The sequence below is a fragment of the Carassius carassius genome, chromosome 12 (assembly GCF_963082965.1).
Source record: "Carassius carassius chromosome 12, fCarCar2.1, whole genome shotgun sequence".
Taxonomy (NCBI): Eukaryota; Metazoa; Chordata; class Actinopteri; order Cypriniformes; family Cyprinidae; genus Carassius; species Carassius carassius.
This window is the reverse complement of record NC_081766.1, coordinates 7796270-7820041: the sequence shown is the minus strand read 5'-3', so window position 1 is coordinate 7820041 and position 23772 is coordinate 7796270. Positions and strand designations below refer to the sequence as shown.

At 37.6% G+C, this 23772-nt stretch overlaps 1 protein-coding gene across 4 annotated transcripts in view; it reads right to left on the bottom strand.

The window, feature by feature from the left end:
• Positions 1–2112: 2112 nt before the first annotated feature.
• LOC132154670 (single-stranded DNA-binding protein 3-like) overlaps positions 2113–23772 on the bottom strand; it is a 71162-nt gene continuing 49502 nt past the window's right edge. Inside the window, exons 5-18 of one of the 4 annotated variants that reach the window (XM_059563317.1) lie at positions 21685–21774; positions 10842–10925; positions 8634–8693; positions 8241–8307; positions 8078–8145; positions 7189–7253; positions 7013–7058; positions 6733–6768; positions 6105–6159; positions 5538–5608; positions 4525–4603; positions 4385–4413; positions 4187–4288; positions 2113–3127 (exon numbers count right to left, since the gene is read on the bottom strand). In XM_059563317.1, the coding sequence (XP_059419300.1) occupies positions 2966–3127; positions 4187–4288; positions 4385–4413; positions 4525–4603; positions 5538–5608; positions 6105–6159; positions 6733–6768; positions 7013–7058; positions 7189–7253; positions 8078–8145; positions 8241–8307; positions 8634–8693; positions 10842–10925; positions 21685–21774 (1014 nt within the window). In that variant the 3' untranslated portion in view covers positions 2113–2965. Of the gene's footprint in view, positions 3307–4186; positions 4289–4384; positions 4414–4524; positions 4604–5537; positions 5609–6104; positions 6160–6732; positions 6769–7012; positions 7059–7188; positions 7254–8077; positions 8146–8240; positions 8308–8633; positions 8694–10841; positions 10926–12319; positions 12343–21684; positions 21775–23772 lie in introns of those variants that run through there. The other 3 variants (XM_059563314.1, XM_059563316.1, XM_059563315.1) reach the window with 3 other exon arrangements.

Here is a 23772-nt window from a genome sequence, read left to right as displayed (position 1 = left end):
AAAATGTCTTGGTAAAAGGGGTTATGTTATTTTATTAGTCTTAAATTTGTATCTACAACGAAGGGACAAGCAAAAATATAAGCGACAACTCCATGAAAAAAACAAAACCAGAGAGAGGGAAAAAAAATACATTACTGAAGCACTTTTTCCATCCTTTTTTTAATAAGCAACTTTTAAATCTAAAAGAAACTTTACAATATAAAGAAAGAACATCTTAATTTACTACACAAGACAGAAAGAGTCCCTAAAAGACAAGGATCCAAACTACTCTAAACATGAAATACAAAGCAAACCCAGGAGACAGACTGCTTTATACTCAATACTGCTTTGCATTTGTCAGAAAGAACAACAGTGGAGGAGGATTTCTTTTCTTTCCAGGATCTGAAGCCCCTCCACACCGCATCTCCTCGCTAATGTTACAGTATCGTACAGCATCACAATAGAATTACAGAGATGGCCAACGACGTGAGTGGTTTACATACAGAGTACTGGCCGAGGAGAAGAAACCGCAACCTAGAAAACACAAGCTCAAGAGAACGGGAAGGACACTTCCCTCCTTTTTATGACCTTGTTTTAAATCCCTAATCTGAACAAGTTTTAAACCCTTTTTTTGTTTGTTAGTTTTTTAATTTAAATAGATAAAAATCCTTCATAGTAAAGTTTGCAATGGGTGGTCCCTTTTGCACATAAAGAGACAAATCCTGTGTTCATGTATGTCCACATAGGCAATGTGTTAAAAGGTGGGCTGCTGTCTGGAAAGTGCAAAGTGAGGACACGTCCAAGAGAGAACGGATGCATCGTGAGGCTTTCGCCCTCCACATACGTCCTCCTGCAAGTGTCCGGTCTACGAGGAGTGAACGGTACTGCTTCAAACACCCTTTACTTTACTCTTCTCCTAAAACATGAGCGCTCAGATGCTGTTTACTAAGTAGAGGCTGAAAAAACTTTACATTTGCATGATTTAGTACATCTGTACAGAGTCTAGGACAGAGAATGGTGACTACAAACATGGGTTCTTCCTTTACATTTTTTTAACCCCAAGATCTTGTAGTATTCATTGGTAGTGACTGAAATATCAAAACATGTCAATGATATCAAAATGCATTTTACAGTATTTACAAACAAAGTAATAAAATAAGATAGATGCTGTATAAATGTGTTTCTCTGTGTGCATCGTGTCATCCAGCTGTGGAGAACTTAAAAACAGGTGCTGTGTGATTAATATGTGTGTGTATGGAATCAGCAGGAGGATTTTAGTATTTAGCTCTGATATTTACCGGTTCCTTCTGACCCCTAATAACCATTTCACTGAGACCCCTACTTCCAAAAACACATTTCGTTTCAAGGGACAAGACCACCCAAAAATCACTCAACCTCACGTCATTCCAAACCTAAAATAAAAGAAGATATTTTAAAGAATGTTGGTAACCAAAAAGGTTTGATTTCCACTGACTTCCACTGTATGGCCAAGAATTACAATGGAAGTCAATGGGAGCCCAAACAAGTACAATCATTCTTCAAAATATCTTCTTTAACAAGACAGACTGAAGATCTTCTTTAAGAATATTTTGAAATAAATCAGTGTACAATGAAAGTCAATGGCAATCGAAACTCTTTAGTTAGAAAGTCACAGTTTTGGAACGACATAAATAAATGATGACAGAATTTTCATTTTGGGGTGGACTATCCCTTTAAAAGACCGACAGAATATACACCAAATGCAAAAGACAAAATGAAAAAAATGCATGCCAATATTATGAAACACAGTCTATGAGCACGTTTAGTTCATATAACCCTCATTCAGTAGTCCCTGGACGTCCTATTATTATCCCCTCATCTCATAAACTCAGGATATGACTGACATCTCATTTTTGAAGATGATTAGACATAATATGGAACACATACTTAACAAAATGTGTTTGAAGAGGAATGCTCTATTCCCGCACCTGAAAAAAAAATCCAGTATGATAAGCACCAAGTCAACAGGAACCTCTTTTGTACTGAAATGTCATGTGACTAGAGACACCCTGTTCAGATTCATGCAGAAGGAAAGCATGTGGGTCTCCGGCGAGGGACAGAATGATACAAATCTTCAGGAGGTATCTTAGACTGGCATATTTACATGTGTACAATATGTGGTGACGGATCGCATGCGAGAAGTGTGCAGGATAAATCAATTCATGAACGAAAACAACAAATAAATAAGTTGTGAATCACGGTGATGTGTTGGAGTCCAGTTCAGCGCTGGTTGGTTGTTTAACCGTATGTTTTCAGCTCTGTAATGACATCACTTCCTCTCTACAGATAGACTGAGACTCCAAAACCCATTGTTGGACACACAGGCTGGTCTGAGAGGTTAAAGTGGCTGCTGGTTTGGGCCTTGCGCCTCTTGACCTCAGACGTTCACTTGACTGGGACAATGAAACTACATTTCCTGTATATATATTAGAGATGTAGAAGAAAAGGTACGGCTACCTTTTTAATCTGCCGGAGGTAAGATTTCACAGCAAACACAAAACGTAGTGTAGACTTCCTACAAAAGTCACGAGTCTGTTCCTGTGCATTATGGATGTGTGCTTTTTTTCGGTCGAATTTGCGGTTTACATATAATGTGCCCCTTTCAAAAAAAGATTCAAACCTAAACAATAACCATCAATACAATATTAATCAAAATAAAATCAACAATTGATAAGAATACAATACATACAGAGAGTAATGAAAACGTTCATTGCCGAACCCATCATAATGAGTTTCCCCTTGCATTTACACAATTTAATGGAGGAAAAAGGTGCAGATATTTTCCACTGTAAAAACCACTGCATCCATTCAAGATAAAAAAAAAAAATGAATCAAAAAAGTGGTGTGAGTTCAGAAAGTGAGCAGCTCGGGGAAGCATGTGTCTGCTCAAACACACACACACAAACACACACACACACGCCTGCCTTCCTGTGTGTGTTCAGCCCCGTTAGTGTCCTGAACCAGAGAGGAAGTCTGGAAGGCAGGGAGATTCACTCAACAAGCTCTTCCTGTGGCTCTGGGACTGTTTCCTGTTGCCGGTGGTCATTTTGCACAAGCTGGGATGGGCCACTTTCATGTGAGTCCTCTGCTCGTGGGGCATCCCAGAAGGCTGTGCAGAGAAAGCCAGAGTTCCGTGGGCAGAGGGTGCCGCGGGTTGATCGAGGGGAGGGATGGGGTTAAAAAAGGAGCGGGCGGTCGAAGGGAGTTTGAACAAAGCAAAAAAGAAAACCCCAAATAAAACAATAAAATAAGAAGAAATCACACACTCATCGTCATGTTGGGTGAATACTGGAAAGAGACAAAGGGGAGGGGGGGGGGTATATAGTGGATGTGAGATCATGAGAACTCCACACAGAGCAAATACAGGATGGTTATGTCATTACCGTCTCAAACATACAGCAAGCAAATGCATGAATGACCAAAGGACAGAAAACTTTAAAAAGTGTCTGTCCAGGAAACTGCTGGTCTTTTATAATACAAAAAAATATTTCCAGTACTCACTTAAATACCACTTACAAGTCTCTTAAATTTGTATTTTTTATTTTGATTAGATGATTCTGGCCTATTATAAGGGCCTTCTGAGTGCCTGCTGGGAGGAGCTTCACTACTCTACAAAAGTTAGGGGTCAGAGAGATTTTTAAATCATAGAAGCATATGCTCACCAAGGCTGCATTTATTTGATCAAATATACAGTAAAAACTGTAATACTGTGAAATACTATTACAATTTGAAACAGCTTTTTTCTATTTTAATATAGATTTTAAAATGTAATTTATTCCTGTGATGGCAAAGCTGAATTTCCAGCAGCCATTACTCCAGTCTCCATGATCAGTGTCACATGATCCTTTAGAAATCATTCTAATATGCTTATTTAGTGGTCAAAAACATTTCTTTTTATAAATTTAGAAATCTTTTTGTGGAATTTTCTTTTTTTCAGGATTCTTTGATGAATAGTAAAGCAATTATTTGAAATAGAAATAATTTGTAACTATGTCTTTACTGTCACTTTTGATGATTTTATATTTGCTGAATAAAAATACTAATATCTTTCTTTAAAAAACAAACAAACAATTAATTAGGACTGACCCCAAACCTTTGGACGGTAGTGCTTATGATTGGCAGGTGAGGGGAGTGACAGGTCTCTGGGTTTGGGTCAGAATCTACTCACACTTTCACTTTGGAATGGATTGAGGAAGTTTCCTCCCATTTCTCCATCATCCCGCGGTGTGCCTGGTGGGTTGTTCATCCCTGCCATGTTGTTGGGGGAGTTCTGAAGCAAAACAGAGACATTTGACAAAAACGGTTCAGAATGAGATGTGAAAACACATAAAAAAAATACAGATTCGCAAACTAAATCCTTCTTTACCTTTGGCAACCCATCCATGTCACCAGAGCCTGAAATAAAGAAATATAGTATATATTATATTATTAAATAAATGCCTTTTGTGGTTTATTAAAGTCAGATATAGATATTATTTTGATTAACATTGCATTCTTATTGCGTACCTAACGATCCGTTGATATGATGGGGTTCCATGCCACCCATGCCGCCCATTGGGCCATCTGGACCAGGACCCATGGGGAACTGAGAAACACAGAAAAGCAATCAAATTGAACCAAATCATCCCACATCCAATGCCCTGAGTAAAACAAACCTGCGGAAACATTCAGCTGACAAGGATGAGCATGTCCCCTTTGATTTCACTAAGAGAATGTCTGCGTTTTTATGAAAACAAACGTCATAATGTGAAAATTAGAATTAATATAAATGAAGCATAATGTACAGTCTGGCACGTATTATTACAAGTAAATCCAGACAGGTCTTAAATCACACTGACGGGGTTTATTTTGTGATAACGACTGAATGACTGTACATTTTCAAGCTTATTACATGACCACTTAAGCAAATAAATAAATAATTGGACATTAAATATTGATTTGAGTTCAAATTGTAGCATTACGTAAGAAGAAAGAGACCACTGAAGTGATATGAGCGCTAGCACGGTCTAGCTCTAGAGAAACTAGCACAGCTACTGTATGAAGGCAATCAAACAACAATCAATTCTACAGTTTAGCAATCAATCAAAATGTGTAGCTGTGCCTTTGTAAATACATTACAAATGACAAAATAATCATTACGTGGAGAAATATTTACATTGGTGTTCAACAGTTTGGGATGAGTTTGATTATTATTCTTTTTTTAATTAATGCTTTTATTTAACAAGGGTGCATTAAACTGATAAAAATTGAAGGTAAAGACACCTGTAATGTTTGAAAAGATTCATATTTTAAATAAAATGCTGTTCCTTTGTATTAATCAAAGAATTCTAACCAAAAAAGTACTGTGGTTTGTGCAGAAACACATTAAGAAACGACGGTCAACCAAAAATTGTTTCTTGAGCACCAAATCAACAGGGACTTTTTTCAAAAACATCTTAAAAAATTGTAATAACCCCAAACTTTTGAACGACACTGTAACTCCTCTGGAAAATACATATCTAGGCAGAAGTAATGCATACACTGGATCTGTTTCCTCCTGGTCCAATAGGGTTCATCATTGTGTAGATATTTTCACTGGAGTTTGTGGAGTCTAGAAGAGAAGAGAGAGCAGAAAGCTTTTTAAATTAGTTTCCAAGACCAGAACTTCACCAAAATAAGAGACCAGAATCACTTCATAGCATATATGGATGACAGCACACTTGATCAATACAGAACATGGCTGGATGGGATTTATCACCATAATAAATGTGATTCTTTAATGATTTATGGCCTGTGTGCAAGTAAGAGTGCGAGAGCAAGAGAGAGGGAGACCCTGCTCACACCTATAATATCTGCTTCAACATCACAAACACAAGCAATCAGAGTGGAATTACGTTAACAAAGTGGGAGGGGTGGCGCTGATCACGTTTGGTTTGCCTGCCAGAGGAAGTGCAGGTAACCTTGCAGTGATATTGGCTGCTGGGTAGGGAGGGAGGGAGAGGGTGTTAAATAGGGTGTTTGTGAAGTGCTGAGCATCTTTCTTTCCTGGAGAGACACAAACTGTTTCTGGCTATGCTGATTATAGCGGCAGAACAGATCTACTGTACCTCCTGGGCTTGGCATTATGGGAGTTCCTGGTGGACCACCTCCTCCGGGAGGACCCTGAGAGACGAAACACACACACAAACACATGCTTAACTTTTCAGTATGTAATAGTACCCGCCGTACTATCAGAGATCTAGTGGAGGAGCAGTTTTTAAATCAAAGACGCACTGGGCACAGGGGAGCTATTAAGCTGCTTTAACTAATGTGCAGATATTTTACTTTTAAGACAGGCAATGCTAGGGGCAAAACAAAGCAGGAATTTAATTGCTAAAGCAAAATCAATACATTTAGAACCTTTAATATCTGCTTGGTTATGCTTTAAGTTTCCAAAAGGAATGACTCAATTTGGCACTTTTTCTCTAAGCTAATGGCAGAGGCAAAAAGCTGAAAATCTCTGCAACATGCTCTTGGAATGGTCAATTTGAAAGTGCATATGCAAACAATTTTATATCATTTCCATAAGACCTCCTGAAACATTGCTGCCACATCATCCAAAAATGTATGTAGTTTCAGGGCAAGTTATTAGATTTTGAGGAAATATTACAAAGACAAATTGGAAGTTGTTTCTTTTTTATGCATTAAGACAACTGATATATTCTACAAAAATGTTGACTTAAGTTAGGTACTCACCACGTAGTTGCCCGGAGATGAGGAGGAGTATGCTATCTGTCAACCCAAAAAAAAACCTTAATACATTATATTTTTAAGACAAAAAACTTCAACAGTTAATAATTATAATTCTATGATACTATAATACTATGATTTATTAATTTAATAATCTTTGGTATATAATAAAGTAGCAAGGTATCTGATAGCATCCACAGTACGTTGTCAGAAGTAAAGTCAGTGTGGCAATAATGCATGCCATTTTTGTCTGCAGCCACAAAGATAGCAATGTATGTGAATGTACCGAGTTAGCATTGGGGTTTGGCCAGGGGCCACGTCCTCCAGGACCCCTGTAAGGCGGGGCGGTGAAGAGCAAAAAAGGAGAGAAATACACAACAGAGACAGAAGGAGGTTAACAAACATGATTTAACAGGATTAAATAAATGGCAAAAGGGAGTGTTCTCATGTTGGAGAACTCACATGTTCATTCCGGGCATGCCTGGACCACCTAGAGAGTTGGGAGGAGGCCTCATACCACCATAGTTCTACAATGGGCAAAGAAAATAAAAACACAAACATTTCAACCCTTTTTATGGAACCTTTAAAATCTGTCTGAACTGGAATCTAGCATTAACATTCACCAGTATAACTGCAGGCATGCATGAATAAATAATTAAACAAACACATTCTATATAGTACTGTAATTCTAACTGTATATATAGAAATTTATTATATGCTAATAAATGTATTAAATTAAAACAATAAATATTACTATATAAAATATAACTGTATATTTAATAATTACATATAAATACATGAAAATAAACTACATTTTATATTCTAATTAAAATGTGTGTGTTTGTATATACTGTTCATGAAAAATAATTATATACAAAAACATTTATTAAAATAAATACATAAATGTACTTTTAAAAATATTTAATTCATATTTAAATGTAAAATGCACACCGAATTGAAGAGATGTGTTGTTGTCTTGGCATTATTTTGTGGTATCAAGGTCACAATTTGGGAAAAATATTTTTTTTTTCTGCTGTGGGGCTGAAAACGCAGCAACTATGTGCTGCAGGAAACCCTGTCCTTTATCCACTGTCATCCATAGTGGTGGGGATCCAACCAAACAGGTTAAGATGCCAATGATACTATGCTAACGGAGTTCTGCTGAGGCAGACAGCGGCCCACCTGTCTGGCTGCCCGTGGGTGGAGGGCAAAGTGTGACAGAGGCTTTCTAGCCCAAGCTTTTGTTCTGCACTCTTCCCAATTTGTCAGATGCCGTACCAGCTGCTGATTTGTGCGGCACTGTTTGCCAAGAACGAGAAGGGCAGAGAGAGAGAGAGAGAAGTGTGCCTACCTGAGGGCCCATGCCACCCATCCCCCTGGGAGGATTCATTCTCATTGGACCGCCCATGTTAGGATGTCCTGTTAAAATATTACACAGTCGATAATATGTCTTTCATCAGTCTGCATGTAAATGTCTCTGTGGTTATGAAGTGTTGGACCAAGAACCAAACTACCTTGTGGTCTGGTTGGGTCCAAACTGTTTGGCAGGAGTGGTTGTGAACCTGGAACCCCTACAGGAGGCTGAAGAGGGCATACATGAAGGAACGTCAGTGAAATACATGGAAGCGTTTTTACAGAAAACGTACATAATGTTTACTCTGGAGGTGACAAACTTAGTTATCTATACTAAAATCATGTAAAAGAAACAAATTCATTTTATTCTTTATTTTCAATGGAAGTCCATCATTATAAACTATGAATTCAATAAACTTTTACACAACCGGCCTTAAAAATCTTTACACATAACACGATTTCCTTGATTTTGTTAATCCCTTAAGAGGTTTGTAAAAATGTAAAAATGGTTTGTATGCAATTTCAACATGACGGTGTGATGATGTTTTCTGTACCTGATTTGGCATGCGAAGAGACGGCCGAGGTCCACCAGGGTACCGTGGAGACATAAAAGGCTAAGAGAAGGAGAAGAAGAAAAAGGCATCATTAGCAACATGTTGCCCTATTTAAGAAGAAAGCGAGAGCATTGTAAAGACCAGAATGAATGAGTGCAGCAGGCCAGGCTATAGCAGATGGAATAGACAGACAGATGCACGGGAGAGCAGAAGCCAACACAAGAGGACATCAAATATGTACAATTTGACATCACTCCTTCTGTCCATCAACACAGACTCCTCCCATTCTGCATTTTAAACGTGCACACACATACACTCTTGTAGTCTTTCAACGAACACGTAGGAGAGCATCAGGAACATCAGACCTCGAGTGGCTACACTTAGACGCTTCTCAAGTGAAAGTCTGGCCGGGATGGGAAGAGACCACAACAACCCAAACGAGGACCCTGCATCCTGACATACAAACCATTAGAGCCGTGTGGCTGTGCGTCTAAAGACGAAAACTGATGCCACTTCTGTGGTCAAGGCTCCCTGAGAGACTCGTGGCAACTTTTAGGGCTCTGTTGAAACATGTCAGCGCTGAACGGATGAGGGATATGTCGTATGTGTTTTCACATCTACACACAATCGTTTTGGTTTTCTGCGCAGTCAGTGTGCTTTGTATTGTATGTGTTTGCGAGGGTGCTGTGTGGCGGGAGACTCTACAATATTAATGTGTTATTGATGGGGGGTGGGGTGAGGGCCAGGAGTGGAGACCCATCTCAAAGAACGAGGAGGAGACTGAATTATTTATCTGGTTCGCAGGGAGTCGTCTCTCCACCGAGGCGGTGGGTGGTATAAAGGATACTTCACACTCCCAGGATAGAGAAACAGAGGGAGGAAGAAAGAAAAAAAAAAACAGAGAAGACGAAGGAGGAATGGACCTTAGAGTGTACGGCCAATGAAAACGAGGCTGTGAGGGATGGATGTACAGTTTAATGTAATTTTCAAACATATGTTTTCCACTTTTTTTGGCTAAATGAGAGACACAAGAGTACAACAATTGTAGTTCTATTCCTCACAGTCTTGCTTTTAGTTAATTTAAAAATCGGCATTTATAACATCCTTTCACTCTCAAGCCGTAAAAAGCCTGCATGACTTTCTTTTCCTCTGCAACACACAAAAAAAGATATTCTGAATACTGTTCTGGCTGCTCCTTTCCATTCACTTTTAATGAATGGGGAAGGGAGCATCAAAAAGGTGATAGTAAAGACATTCAAATGTCTATTAATAATTAATAATCAAGACAATAATGTTTCAAGAGATTTCAAAAGCCTTAAAATATATGCCACTCTTTTAAACTTTCTTTCAACAAAAAATCCTGGAAAAAAAGTCTCAAAAATCAGCCCAGGCCAATTCATGAATGAATCTTCAGACCAGTTTTTTGAACTAGATTAACTGATTCTTTGTCACCTTTGTTTTTAAAGCACTTTACACAGTAGAGCTCGTTTCAAAGCATCTTCACAGTATTAAAAAGGAAAGTAACAGGATCAATGATGCATACTTCAAAAATGAGGCAAATACAAAGTCTGCTATAAAGCAGCTGTAATAAGACAATAGAGTCAGATTCATAAGCACCATTCATTTATGATTCAGACATCATGAATCAGCAGATTTGAAGATTTTCAGTTAATAACGGCTTCATTGCTGTCTTTTCTTAATCAAATCTATATTCAGAAGACTTAAAATATTAGCACAAGAGTCAAATGGCTCATACTTTTATGTTGCTTGTTTGTTCTTTTTGAAGCCTGAAATATTCAGTTGCATGGAAATATTGGCCGGCAAATTCTTTGAAATTTCGACTTTGTGATCCACAGATAGAAAGGCATACTGAGTTAGAACAACATGTAACATGAAACTGAAATCAACTTTCATTTTTGACTGAACTATTTCTTTACAAATGGCATTAACCCTGACTAGAGTCCATACATAGGACAAACAAGTAAAACTCTGCAACTGTTCTAGGAATGTGTGTTTCTGTGTATGTGTATACGAGGAGGACTTCAACAAACCAAGAGTATTATAATTATAAATAACCATGTAATTTACACCATTCATCTTGCCCAAGTAAGTTGATGCCAGCGCCACCAACAGTTCTCATGCGTGCAAGTGTGACCGTGTGTTATACCGAGTGTGCAAGCAAGGACATGGTGTGTATGTGTGTCTTACCTGGCCGTGTGGTCCCATCATGGGGTTGCTGGCATTGTGTGGGGGAGGCTGTGCGTGTGGTGACGGCTGCGAGCCGGGAGGCCCCTTTAAGAGAGAAGAGGGAGATGAGAGATGCACAGACGGCCTTCAAGTGAGGCCTGCTGCTGCCGAAGCCCATACACAAACAATCACGACTAACACAGTCAAGACACAAACTCACTAAATACTAAATACTGCTGGGAAATCTAAAGCTAGTGTGTGAAGTTCAATGAAAAATGGCTTTTATGAGAATTGAATAACTATTACTTCTTACACAAAGTTCTCAACAAAACATGGCAGGATTTGATAGATTAACTTCATCATTTTGAATAAATATGTGTTTGAGACTGATAAGTGAGTCTTCAAATTCATCTGAAATGCACATTTAAATATCCAATATTGACCAATAACAATAAATAAAATAAAACTTTATTTTAGTTTTAAATAATTAAAAATATGTACAGACATTTCAAAAAAAAGGATGCACTCACTTTAGCAAACACATAGCAAGGCCCTTTTAGCATGGTGGCGAGTTTTGCAAGCGCAAACGCCACATACGTTTTCTTCAAAACAACTAAAAAATAGTTAGCCATGTTGTTTGTCTACAGTATGTGCGGCAGAAATATTTCCATGAAATGTGTCACATTAAAGCCATTAAATTCCTTACTCCATATAACTCTAGCACAGAGCTTCTATTACTGTTCATTAACGATCAACAATCTATTGAGCTCAAGGTCTAAAAGGTTTCTGTTAGGAACATGAGACTATATGACTAATAACTAACAAACAACAAAGGAGCTAAGCTTCTTTTCCTCTCTCTCCCTTAACAACAAGCCTGAATGCGAAACATATGGCATTACGGGTCTCGTCCACCTACAGTATATTAGGGTCCCTACAGAGTGTTCATCCAATCACAGTAACTCTGCAGTCCTGCCTCATTGGGGAAGGATCTCAAAACAGCGATAAATAAAAATCACTTCTGACACATTGTGAAGATAATAACCTGCCTCTTACCATCATGGCTATCAACAGAGAGCCCTTCAATCTCCATTCTCAGGCCCTAAAGGGGCAGTTAGTTTGACAGTATTCATACACTCTGAATGACGGCCGCTGGACAGCTGCAATAGCGCTTCTCGTCCACTCGGGGGCAGTGTTAACAAAGCTAAGCTCTCAGCAGCAGACACGTTCCTGTTTCTCACAGAAGTGCAACTATTTATTTGTTTGAGCGTTGATCGTCTTCACTTCAAAATGCACGGTAAACAGATGCATACGTTTCTATGCTAAACATACTGATGTCAACGGATCATCTTTGCAATTTAGTGTCTAAACGAAAGAAGGAAAATAATCTTCCGAGGGGAGGCTGTTTCAGTAGTTTTTTCACCGTCTTGTCGAGTCTGTATATGTGGTTGTGAGTGACCCGCACTTATTACCGCCTCTTGACCTCTGGCCATTGTTCAGACCTCAGAGAAGCCCTCCCGCTGGTTTCAGAGGAGATGGGGAAACCATCCATCCGACACGACCGGAAATCTCCACGCTGATGACCAGAGCTGCCACACAGAGCGCAGCCGCAGAACAACACATCTGCCCAGGGTGCAACACTGACCAAAAATAACCCATCCGAGCGAGATACAGCACATTCAGAGTCTGACAAGTAGCCTAGCAGATGCTCTTATACACAAATTAAGTTTTTTTTCTTTTCTTTTTCTACTGTCTGTATGAATAAAAGTGACCAAAAGGCCTAAAACATACTAGAGAATTAAAGAAACAATGCACCTGAAAATAAACATTCTGTTATTTATTTATCTTCATGTCATTCCAAACCTTAAGGACTTACTTTCTTCTGCATAAAACCAAAGAATATTTTTGAAGAATGTGTGTAACTTAAATGCTTCAGGTCCCATTGACTTCCTTTGTCATTTTTGTCTACACAATGGAAGTCAGAGGGAACTGAAAATATTTGTAACTAAAATTCTTCAAAATATCTTGTGGATGTCAATGGGGATGAAAAGTGTTTGTTTACCAACATTCTTTAAAAAATGTGTCTACTATGTTCTGCAGAAGAAAGTAAGTCACAGGTTTGGAAATGAGTAAATGATGACCGTTTTAATTTTTGGGTGGACTATCCCTTTAAGCATTTTAATCGCATGGGACAACATTCATTTAGTGATATAAGCAGCCTGTTTATAAACACATGCATGAATTATGTGCACTACTAAACACTTGCGGCTTAGGTAAGGACTCTTTGAGCTGGTTTTGGGGAGATTTTTGTTTCCGATTTAGCCATGACCCGTCTCTAACCTCCCTGTGAGAGTGGATCGCTGCCGGGTCTGGCATGAGAGCTGCTCCACTGACTGTCCCAGAAACCATGTGCAGATACAACAGGAATACATGTGTGTGTGAGTGTGTGTGTGTGTGTGTGTTTTCCCTGGCTGACTGCCTTTTTCAGAGTGGGTCTGAGGGAAGGATTAGAGGGTCTAGGGATGCTCAAGGCCTTTTTAACTCACAGTAGCACCGAGGTCATGACTGTTCATTACACCTCATCTCACACAGCAGTGTTAGCGCTCACTCTGCAGCTCGCTGTCTGCCTTTTTCTGCTAAACAATCTTGGATCTTCAGTAACACCCATTCACTTCCACTCCGCCTGACTTACTACACAATAAAAGCATGGAATATTATCCACAATATTGGCAAATATAAAAAAAAAAAAATCAATTATACTTATTGGTGTGATTAGAAAAATACTTGCTCTTTACAAACATTATTACATATTTCATATATGGAAAATCTGGAGTACCCAATCAGATTTAAACCTGGAAATAAAAAGCTTTTTTGGACTAAAGCAATGTTTTTATTTAATCCACAGCATAGCATGGATCATAATCTCAGCTACTGTATCGGTTATATGCTATACCAAAAAACATTTTATATTGTGCATCCCTAGTAAACTAATGAATGAACCCAATCCCACACAGTCCTGTTTTCTCAATGATGTGGTAGAAACCCATCTGAGGAACAGCAAACACACACACACACACATACACATACATACACACAAACATATGCCAGAACACCTCACACCTCTTCTCTCCCTCTCCCTCTCCCAGTGCTGAGCTGATATAAATAGCACTCCTCTGCTTCTCCAAAAATCTCCTCCAGACCTCTCTGTACCCTCCTTCTCCTCAAACCTTCCCCCTTTCCCAACCCTTCCCTCTCCATACAACAGAGATTCCAGACAGAGGCAGAAAGCGTCTCCTCCATCGGTTCTGCCTTATCACCAGTGTTGGGAAGGTTACTTTGGAAATGTAATAGGTTACAGATTACAAGTTACCCTGTTTAAAATGTAATAGTAGTGTAACTTTTTCAATTACTTTATTAAAGTAATGTAACTAATTACTTTTGAGTACTTTTTGATTACTTTTCTAAATTTGTGAAAATTAAAGAATAATAAATAAAAGCATATACATCAACTTAAATACAGTTATCTAATAAGCATGTGACGTATTCTGTGTACTAAACTCATGAAACATTGGTGTTTTTTTTAAACTGCTGTCTCTGTATATGATGATAGTTTTCTCAAAATAAGTAAAATGCACATGAAGTGACACAGAGCAGTTCTAGAAATTATGTTTATGTGCTCGTGTACTCCTATATTGAGGCAGCAGAGGTTGAAAACACTGCGAGCTTTAGTATAGGCCTATGTGTAGTAAATGAAACCATGTCTTTGCCATTAATTTACAGGAGGAGCGGACTGGGGAAAAAATTCAGACTGGAAAATTCAAACTCATACAAACAAATTCATGGACAAAACTATTTTTTTGTATGGACCTGACATAAAAAAAGGTTTAAATCTTTAATTTGGGGACATGCAAAATAATTAAAAGTTCTCTCCTGAACTGCACCTTCACTTCCATTTTTCTCTTCAGTCTCTTTATTTTGCCCTGTAATCCATCTCTCTCAGGACTTTAATACTCAAGATTGAACAAAACTATACTTTACAATACAATACTCTACAATACTACAATATCTTTATGGAAAAATCCTAATACTGTACACGAGTCATGTTTATCCCTTACAAAAATTAACCTTGCTTCTATTAGCCTATATAAAAGTAAAATAACCTTGTTTTTTTTTTTTTTTTTGCAAATGGATTTGTATTTATTTTTAAATAATTAAATAATTAAATAATTTTACATTTTTGGTTACCACAGTTAAACAATAGTAACCATTTTCTCTGGATTTATAGTTAAATATTAAAATGTTAATTTTCGTAAGGGTTGTGTTGTTGTCTGTCGTAGCTCCCCCTAAACCTATAAAAAAATCGGATTTTTTTTTCAGATAAATTACTACTGTAACATTACAACAGATAATAATGATGTCCTTTATATAGTATTTTGAGTGATGACTGATGAGCAACGTGCTGCTGCTTGATTAAATAAATAAAAAACAAAGACAAAAAAAAGCATCTTTACAGATGAAACTGACCTGAAACCCTGAACAGTAGCTCTGCTTCTCTGCTCCAGCAGTCCCCCCCCCCCTCTCCCCTCTCTCTCGCGTTGATTACTCGGAGTCTAATCCAAACCGTTTGGCGGAGGCGCGGAGAGCGCGCGAGTCATGACTAATAACAATTCATGACTTATTAGAGATTTAATTATCAAATGGCGGATTCGCAAATGATCACTTTAGTACATTCGGCAGGCAATTATACAATAATGATATTAAATAGAGGGCAAAATCGGCTGCCAGGCCACCGGGAATTGTCCCGGTTCTCCCGGTGTCCAGTCCGCGCCTGATTTCCACAGACACGCAGAATGTGCAAGTCATATATTGCATTTTTGGGGCTTTATATTCACAGACACTAGTCGATGTCATGTTTTGATTCAAGTGTACTGACCTACTTTTGATTTAGTCATCCAAAATGTGGCATATTCCGTCCGCGTTAGGCATTTCGTTTTTATGACTGGACTCTACGAACCAGACTGTATTTCCGCATCCCGGAAATTATTAGGGCTGTATGTCTCAGAATAGTCAGTGCAATTTGGGAAAGAAATCAGTTAAATCTGTATGTGGATGTGTGTAAATATTCAAATGTAAGTGTCCATGCTTGTATGCATGTGCTTATGTGAACGGGATGTTTCATGTAAACACGGAAATGGGAATTTTTAAAAAATCCTCTTTGAAGGAGTCATACCCTCGTATTACCTTGGATACCTACTGCTGTATTATAGTCTTTCAGGCCCTTCTAAAAAAGAAAATTGGAAAAAAAATAAACACAGAGCTCCTCAGACCCTTATCTCTGTAGGCATTATTGTCTCGCGAGATCTGATGCGATATTTTGGCTGTCGTGGACGGTCATTATAATAATGCAAATGAGGGGCACGTTGATTGGTTGCAGGAAGGAGGGGGGTTGACACCGCAGGTAACGCTTTAGCATATCATTACAAACTGATATCATGGCGCAAGTTGTGAATGAACGCGACCGGCTTCCCGGCTTCCCGGCCAGCGCCGTTTAGGGCTTAAATCAAACTTCATTCACGCACACATATGAAACACGCTTACATATATACTAAGTACCAGGGGCGAGGCTACATAAGGGCCAGGGTGGCACTGGCCCACTGAAATTGACGGCTGGCCCACCCAATCAGAACAGACAAAAAAAAAATTTGAAAAAAAATGCATATGTGACATACTGATCACTTAAACACAGTTTCATAAAAAAAAAAAAAAATACTGTAGAGCGAAAACCTTTTCATATAATTGCCTTACTGCAACAGCCAGTACTGTTTAGCCAATCGCGTATAGTTGGGGGGTGGGTGGGAAGATGAGTTTACGTCTGCTAGCGAAGTAAACTTTTAACACGCATGACACAAGACGAGCATGACTAAACAGACATATTTAATTAAATATATATATAAAAAACAAGAATAGAACCTGAAACATCAACATCAACCCATCAACATACCAGCTGATTTATCCACACGTGACTTGATGAACCACCTGCTCTGCCCCATTTACGGAGTAATTGCATTTACGCCAGTTTTCGCGCAAAATAAACGGCAAGTCTAGACATTTTGCTGCTAAGTGGTACACAAAGTTCGCATTTCTAGAGTTATAAAAGACGATGCCGTGTACTGCAAGATTTGTCGTCATTTAAATGACACTATGTTTGAGGATTTGACTGAAAAGGTGCGGGGGACGAATTTCCATGATATTAAAAATGTGGGGGACACGTCCCCCCGCGTAATCTACGCCCCTGCTTACGTTACTCATTTGGTGCCGCTCACAAGCCTGCATACGCTCACAATCACGGTTATGCATAAATATAGATTTAAACTTAAACTTAAAGAGACAGGATAGTGTGCGCATGACCTGATATTTTATTCGGACCCAGAAGGCGATATGAACATCACGGAGCGCTAAACTCTCCTGCAGTGTGTTTCATTCATACTCAAAGCCGGAGCGCGCTCTCGCGCTGAAAGTCATAACAGGAAACTCCTAATATGGACAACAGCGTTCAGCTATCGCTGTATGAAAACAGTTGTTATCACAGAAAAACAGACACTTTTGGAAACACGAAGACATTTAACATACAATTGCAACAATATATTGTTTTTCAACTCATCTCCAGCAGCAGCAGGTGATAAATAAAGTATATGAACAATGCAGTGCTAATTGACATATAATTTATTACAGTATAGAAACTATTATAACTTATGTGAAAAAAAAGTTTGTAGTATATAAAAAAATCATTATTATTTGTTATTGTCCAGTAGTTATATATTTCTAAGCCAATTAAAAGATCGAAATGAGAGAAAAATTAAAGTTGCATATCCACTACCTGTCAAGTCTCTTCTGTTCACCAAGCCTGTATTTATTTGATCAAAAGTACACCAAAACAGTAAAATTGTGAAATATTTTTAAATAACTGTTTTCTATTTGAATGATTTTTTTAGCATCATAACTCCAGTCACATGATCCTTCAGAAATAATTCTGATATTTTGATTTGCTACTCAAAAGAAAAAAAATATAATAATAATAATTATGATAATGTTGAAAACAGCTGAGTAGAATTTTTTTCAGTTTTCTTTGATGAATAGAAAGTTCAGAAGAACAGTATTTATCTGAAATATAATACTTTTGTAAAATTATGTCTTTATCACTACTTTTGATCAATTAAAAGAATCCTACCTAAATAAAAGTATTCATTTATAATATAGTATTCTTTTCCAAAAAATATAAATTATGCTGACTCTAAGATTTTGACTGATATAGTGTATAATGTTGCAAAGTCTTTTTTTTTCACATAAATGCTGATCTTTGGATCCTTCTATTCATCAAAGAAACCTGGAAAAAATGTACTCAGCTGTTTTAAATATTGATAATCAGCATATTAGAATAATTTCTGAAGGATGTGACACTGAAAACTGGAGTAATGATGCTGAAAATTCACCTTTGATCACAGAAAAAATTTAATTTAAAAATATATTCGAATAGAAAAGTTATTTTAAATATTAAAAATATTTTAAAAATATTAAAAGTACTTTTGATCAAATAAATGCAGGCTTGGTGAGCAGATGAGACTTCTAAAAAAAACTTAAAAATCTTACTCTTCAAAAACTGTTGACTGGTAGGCTATATAGATTACAGACATGTTATATTTTAATGTTTTAAATCATATTGTAATCTTGCTACAGTGGTCTTATAGCAGTACAATATCTATATTTGTCTTCCTTGCAATAGGCATTGTAGCTGCTTGTTATAAATGTATTTTGTTGTATATTCATGAATTTGTTGGCTAACAATCAATCACATTTAACTTATCTGAACTGTATAGTGATTTTATCCCATATTGTAAAATTTGTGTAATTTGAGTAACAAATAGTCATTGTGTCATTGAGGTCCACCCTATTCCACTGTAGCTGCTATCGTTCATGAACGATAGTTCATGAACTCGTTCATATTTTGGGCGAACATGAACTGAACGTACCGCATTACTGCCTGATGAACGTTACTGTGAAGTCGTTCATTCTGGTGTCTGTGAACGCCACGCTCTCTCAGTTTAACTTCGTTCAGTAGGATGCCAGATTTCTATAAAGCCTTCCAGGCGAAAACCCACCTAAAACACACCGTAAACCGGCCTTAATATGCAGCGGAAAAAACACCCAATCTGGCAACGCCAGACTCTCTTGTTCAAACTAGTTCATCAAAATGAACAAATCTTTTTTCGAGTCATTTCGTTCATTTAAGGGGCTTTAAATGTTACTATTAACTGGCAAATTCCCCGAACACATCAACCTACGCAATCTTGATCATATTCTGAATTAAGTAATCATTATAATGCAGTCAAAAGTCCGTTTTTGCAGTCCGTTTACAGGGAACATAAATAATTACTTCACCTCCAGTCTTTCATTTATTTGTCTAGTGACAGACGCAATAGCATACAATAGCTGCATTAGCAGTTATGCTGTTTGTTACATTTACATTTACATTTACATTTATTCATTTAGCTGACGCTTTTATCCAAAGCGACTTACAATTGCTATATATGTCAGAGGTCGCACGCCTCTGGAGCAACTAGGGGTTAAGTGTCTTGCTCAGGGACACACTGGCGGTTCACAGTGGATTCGAACCCGGGTCTCCCACACCACAGGCATGCGTCTTATCCACTGCGCTAACACCACCCCGGTGTTACACACAGTAGAGCAATAAAAACACAGTCTTACCGTTTCAATTGCATGCAATTTTGTTGGAATGGCGCTTTTCCCGAGCTTCGATGCCAACTTCGCCTGATATTGCCCCAAATTTGTGAAGGATTTCGGCGTACAATGTTTAGCACAAACACGTAACGATAAGCCAGTGGAAGGGTTGAAGGAACCGCGTCATTAAAAATGAATTTAATCCACTGGTCTCTGATAGCTAGGTTCGTTCTTGGTAGAGAAAACACATTTACATGTTGATTCTGGCAGTCAACCACAGAGCAACTCACGTGTGCACTACTCCAGCATCTTTCGCGACTGAATATGAGGGGGAGAGGGGAAGGGGCGAGCTTCCTGCTGCGGTGTCCATATATGGTATATCCTGCCCCGTCTTGACGTCAAGACGGGGAAGAAATCAAAATCTCGTATTTGAGTGCGCGTGCACGTGGGCTATTTTACAAACCCTGAGGTAAACAAACGCTTCACTTTTAAATATCGGCTTCCCGGCCAGTGTATAATCGTTAGGCAATCATAACATACATTGATTCTCGTGGAAAAGTGAAAATTGTGGGTAATGACTCCTTTAACACAATATATCCAAAACCTCACAATCAAGACAAGTAGAGGAAATTCAGATGAAAAACTGGCATCTGAGCATGTCATAATTATTGTCACCATTACTAGTACTCTTAAGATTAGAAATTTGAAGCCACTTATTATTATTGATGTAACAATATTCAAATACTGGGCGTCACTAATTAACTAATAACTAAATTATTTTCATCTTATGGCCGATAGCTTATAAATGGCAAGTATTAAAATTCTACAAAAACTATACAGAATTATATAGAATATCTAAAATATTTTGTTAAAAAAGTTAAAAGATAAAAAAACATAAAATAAATTCAATATTCATCATTATAATTATAATGCACAATGTGAAAATTTTGAGATTTGTATTAGTGTTTTAAAGATTAACTTTAGGGTACATTTAGATGACAGAAAAGGTAATCTAAATGTAAAAATAAATGAAATCAGTTACATCTTTAAACATCCAATATCAGCCAATTCCATTAAATAATAATAAATAAAAACTTTAGAAATGGCAATAGCTTGATACCGATTTCTCATGCATCACTACTAAAAATTGAAAGTTTTTGCACTGTTTGTACGACATACATGTATGGCGACTCAAATCAAGTGGCCTTTAATCTGGCGGACAATAAAACAGGCAAATAACTGAGAATGAAGGGAGGGACCATATCTAGGGAACATAATATCATAAAGACTTGGCTTATTTTGACTTGTGTCAGAGAGTTACCACCTAGCAACCATTAAAAACACTCAGAACTCCTTAGCAACTGCAAAGCAACTCCATAGCATAATGGCAGCAATGTTTCCACAGGCGAATACTGCTCACATTTTCTTCAGAACAAATCAAATCTAATTTAACCTCAACATTCCTGTAGAGACTGATTGTGAAGCTTGATCTGTTTTCATTGGCCTTCCGTTTGAAATGGCTTACGAAACCAATCACGTATAAAGCCTTCATGAACACATCACGGCCTGCAGGATGGAATGAATAAAGCTGCAAGCAGATGGATGGAGGTGGGAGAAAGAAAGAGGAGGAGAAAGCTTAGTAGGGAAGAAAGAAACACAACGAAATATTTAAAAGAGGAACAAACTCAATCAGAAGCACATGAAGAGTCAAAATGCCATTCGTTCATTCTCTCTCAGAATCCCAGTTAAATGTTTTGTAACACAGTTAATTGATAATCAGTCAATAATCTCCAGATTTTAACCGTTTAGTAACCATGCCGATTTCAATTTGGGATCTCAAAGACTTGAGACAGGAAGTGTAACAGCTCCAGAAAAGAAACTACAGCTACTTTCCACTAACAATTACCGATCTAAGCCTCCATCTTACCGGTGAGGGAAGAAACAGAAGGTCAGAATGATCTCACACAGACAGCAGAGCTCCAGGCTGCTGTCAAGCTGCCCACAGCCACAGACAGACCCACCAGCAGCACATGCGTACACAGAATGAGAGACTGAATAAATGGAGCAGAGGTGTGATAGGGTGATGAATGGTAAAGAAGGCAAGGAAGAGAATGAAACCAGCTGTGCTTACCTGAAAGAAACCAGGGGGCATTGGTCCGCCTGGCATGCCGTCATTGGGGGGCATGTTGCCCATTACGGGGCTGGGGGCTGCTGCTGCACTCTAGGAAATAGACAGAGAGAACAAGTTAGCATAGATATTAGACAACCCTGATACAATACAAATATTACACGAATGCTACTTTGATTTCGTCTTGATATGATTTATAGTGCTTTGTTTGGTCCATCAATAAAAAAAGTTTCGAAACACAATAACAAAAATAATAACTGGGTCCTTTGTGTTATGCAGTAAATGTACAAGTCTCAATCATATCTTCACATATTGGATTAAAATATTAAATGCACAATTTGTAAACATGAAAATGATATAAGTTATTTTTGACATGTCTAACATGTCTAACATTAAAAACAGGCATTTCATTAAGTAATATTACATTTTCTTTGAAATTTACTTGAAAGAGAACATTGTTTTAATTGGTAAATAAAATTAAGGTGGGTTAATACATTTTTAAAAATTATAAATTTGATAAAACAAACAAAAAAATAGTTTAAATAATATTTACAAAAATAGTATTTTAATGAAATTTGTACTATTATTCTTAATACTAATATATCGATTAGTTTATAGATTTCATATAGAATATATCGATTTTTTTTACAGAATATAGAAATAGTATTCTGTTCTTTTTTAATTTTTAATTCATCAAAGAATAAAAAAAAATAAATAAATAAAAAAAAACTTGTTTACCTCAATAAATATTTTGCACAATGCTAAAAATTCAGCTTTGGCATCACAGCAATAAATCTTAAAATATATTTATTAAATTCTAACTGTACAGAAAAGATACAATACAATACAGATACAATACAATGCCGTTTGTTTAATTACAACAAACACACTACATGGCTATTAAACAGAGCAGTATGCAAAGTATCAGTGAGCAATTATACAAGTAAGATCACTCTCTGTAAACCCGCACATTCAACTTAGAGAGTGTTAACACGAGACGTTTATTTGCATCAGAAAAAACGCCTGCACTACAGCTCGGCTCTTGTGTATCTGTGTACATCCCCTCGTAAAAGGGGCATAAAACAAGCAAACAGAGAGAGCTGAGCCTTAAGCGTAATCTCCTGAGCTAGCGGAACACTTAGAGACTGGAGCCCCTTTCCTCCGTTGGCCCCGTTCCCTCTTTCAAACCTCTCTAACAGTCTGCTGCTGGGGGCTTGTGTGTGCAGTCTGCCCTGTTCTATCAGAGAGAGAGAAGGAGACAGGCGCATTGTGCGTGTCAGTGTATGTGTGAGTGAAAACGAGAGAAAGAGAGACTAAACAAGGAGGGAAGATAAAGTAGAAAGTAAGAAAAAGTAAAAAAGAGGGAGGATTAAAGAGCAAGAGCTGGCAGTCGGCTCACACACTCCCTCCCCCCTGCTGTAACTCAAACCTCTCTACAGCCGCCGCACAAACATCTACGCCACCTCTGACCTCAAACACACACAATACTCTAACACACACATACACAAACTCACACAGCCTCTCTCACACACACATGAGCCTTGGGGTCAGTGGGCGGGGCTTATTTGGAATGACTCCTCCTATTTACTCCATAAACACAAATGCTGGGGAAGCCTGATGTATGAAATACTCAAGGATTTTGCAGCTGATATAAAATGAAGCAACACTGTAATGACCTTTTATTTTAAAATTAAGTTTCCTACCAATTAAGACTACTTTTACAATCACTCCTTGTTGTGCATCTCACAAATATGGCTAAATGTTGTCATAATGACAAAACAAAAACAGCTACTAAAGTTGATTCATTTCTGTAAAGCAGTTAAAATAATTGAAATTAAATTGGCCATTTCAGTGAAACAATTTATTTCATTGTCAATTTAAATGGATCATTTCAAAACTATGATTCATTGATTCATTTGCACCATCACTCTAAAATATTAAATATTGAAAATGATTTTGCTGGCAATATAAAATTAAGCAACATTGTGATGATTTTAATGTGCTTTTTACTAGGCCATTAAAGACCGTGTCATTAGACTAGTTTCACAATTCCACCTTCACTTGTTTCTCAAAAGCATGACGGTGCTAAGA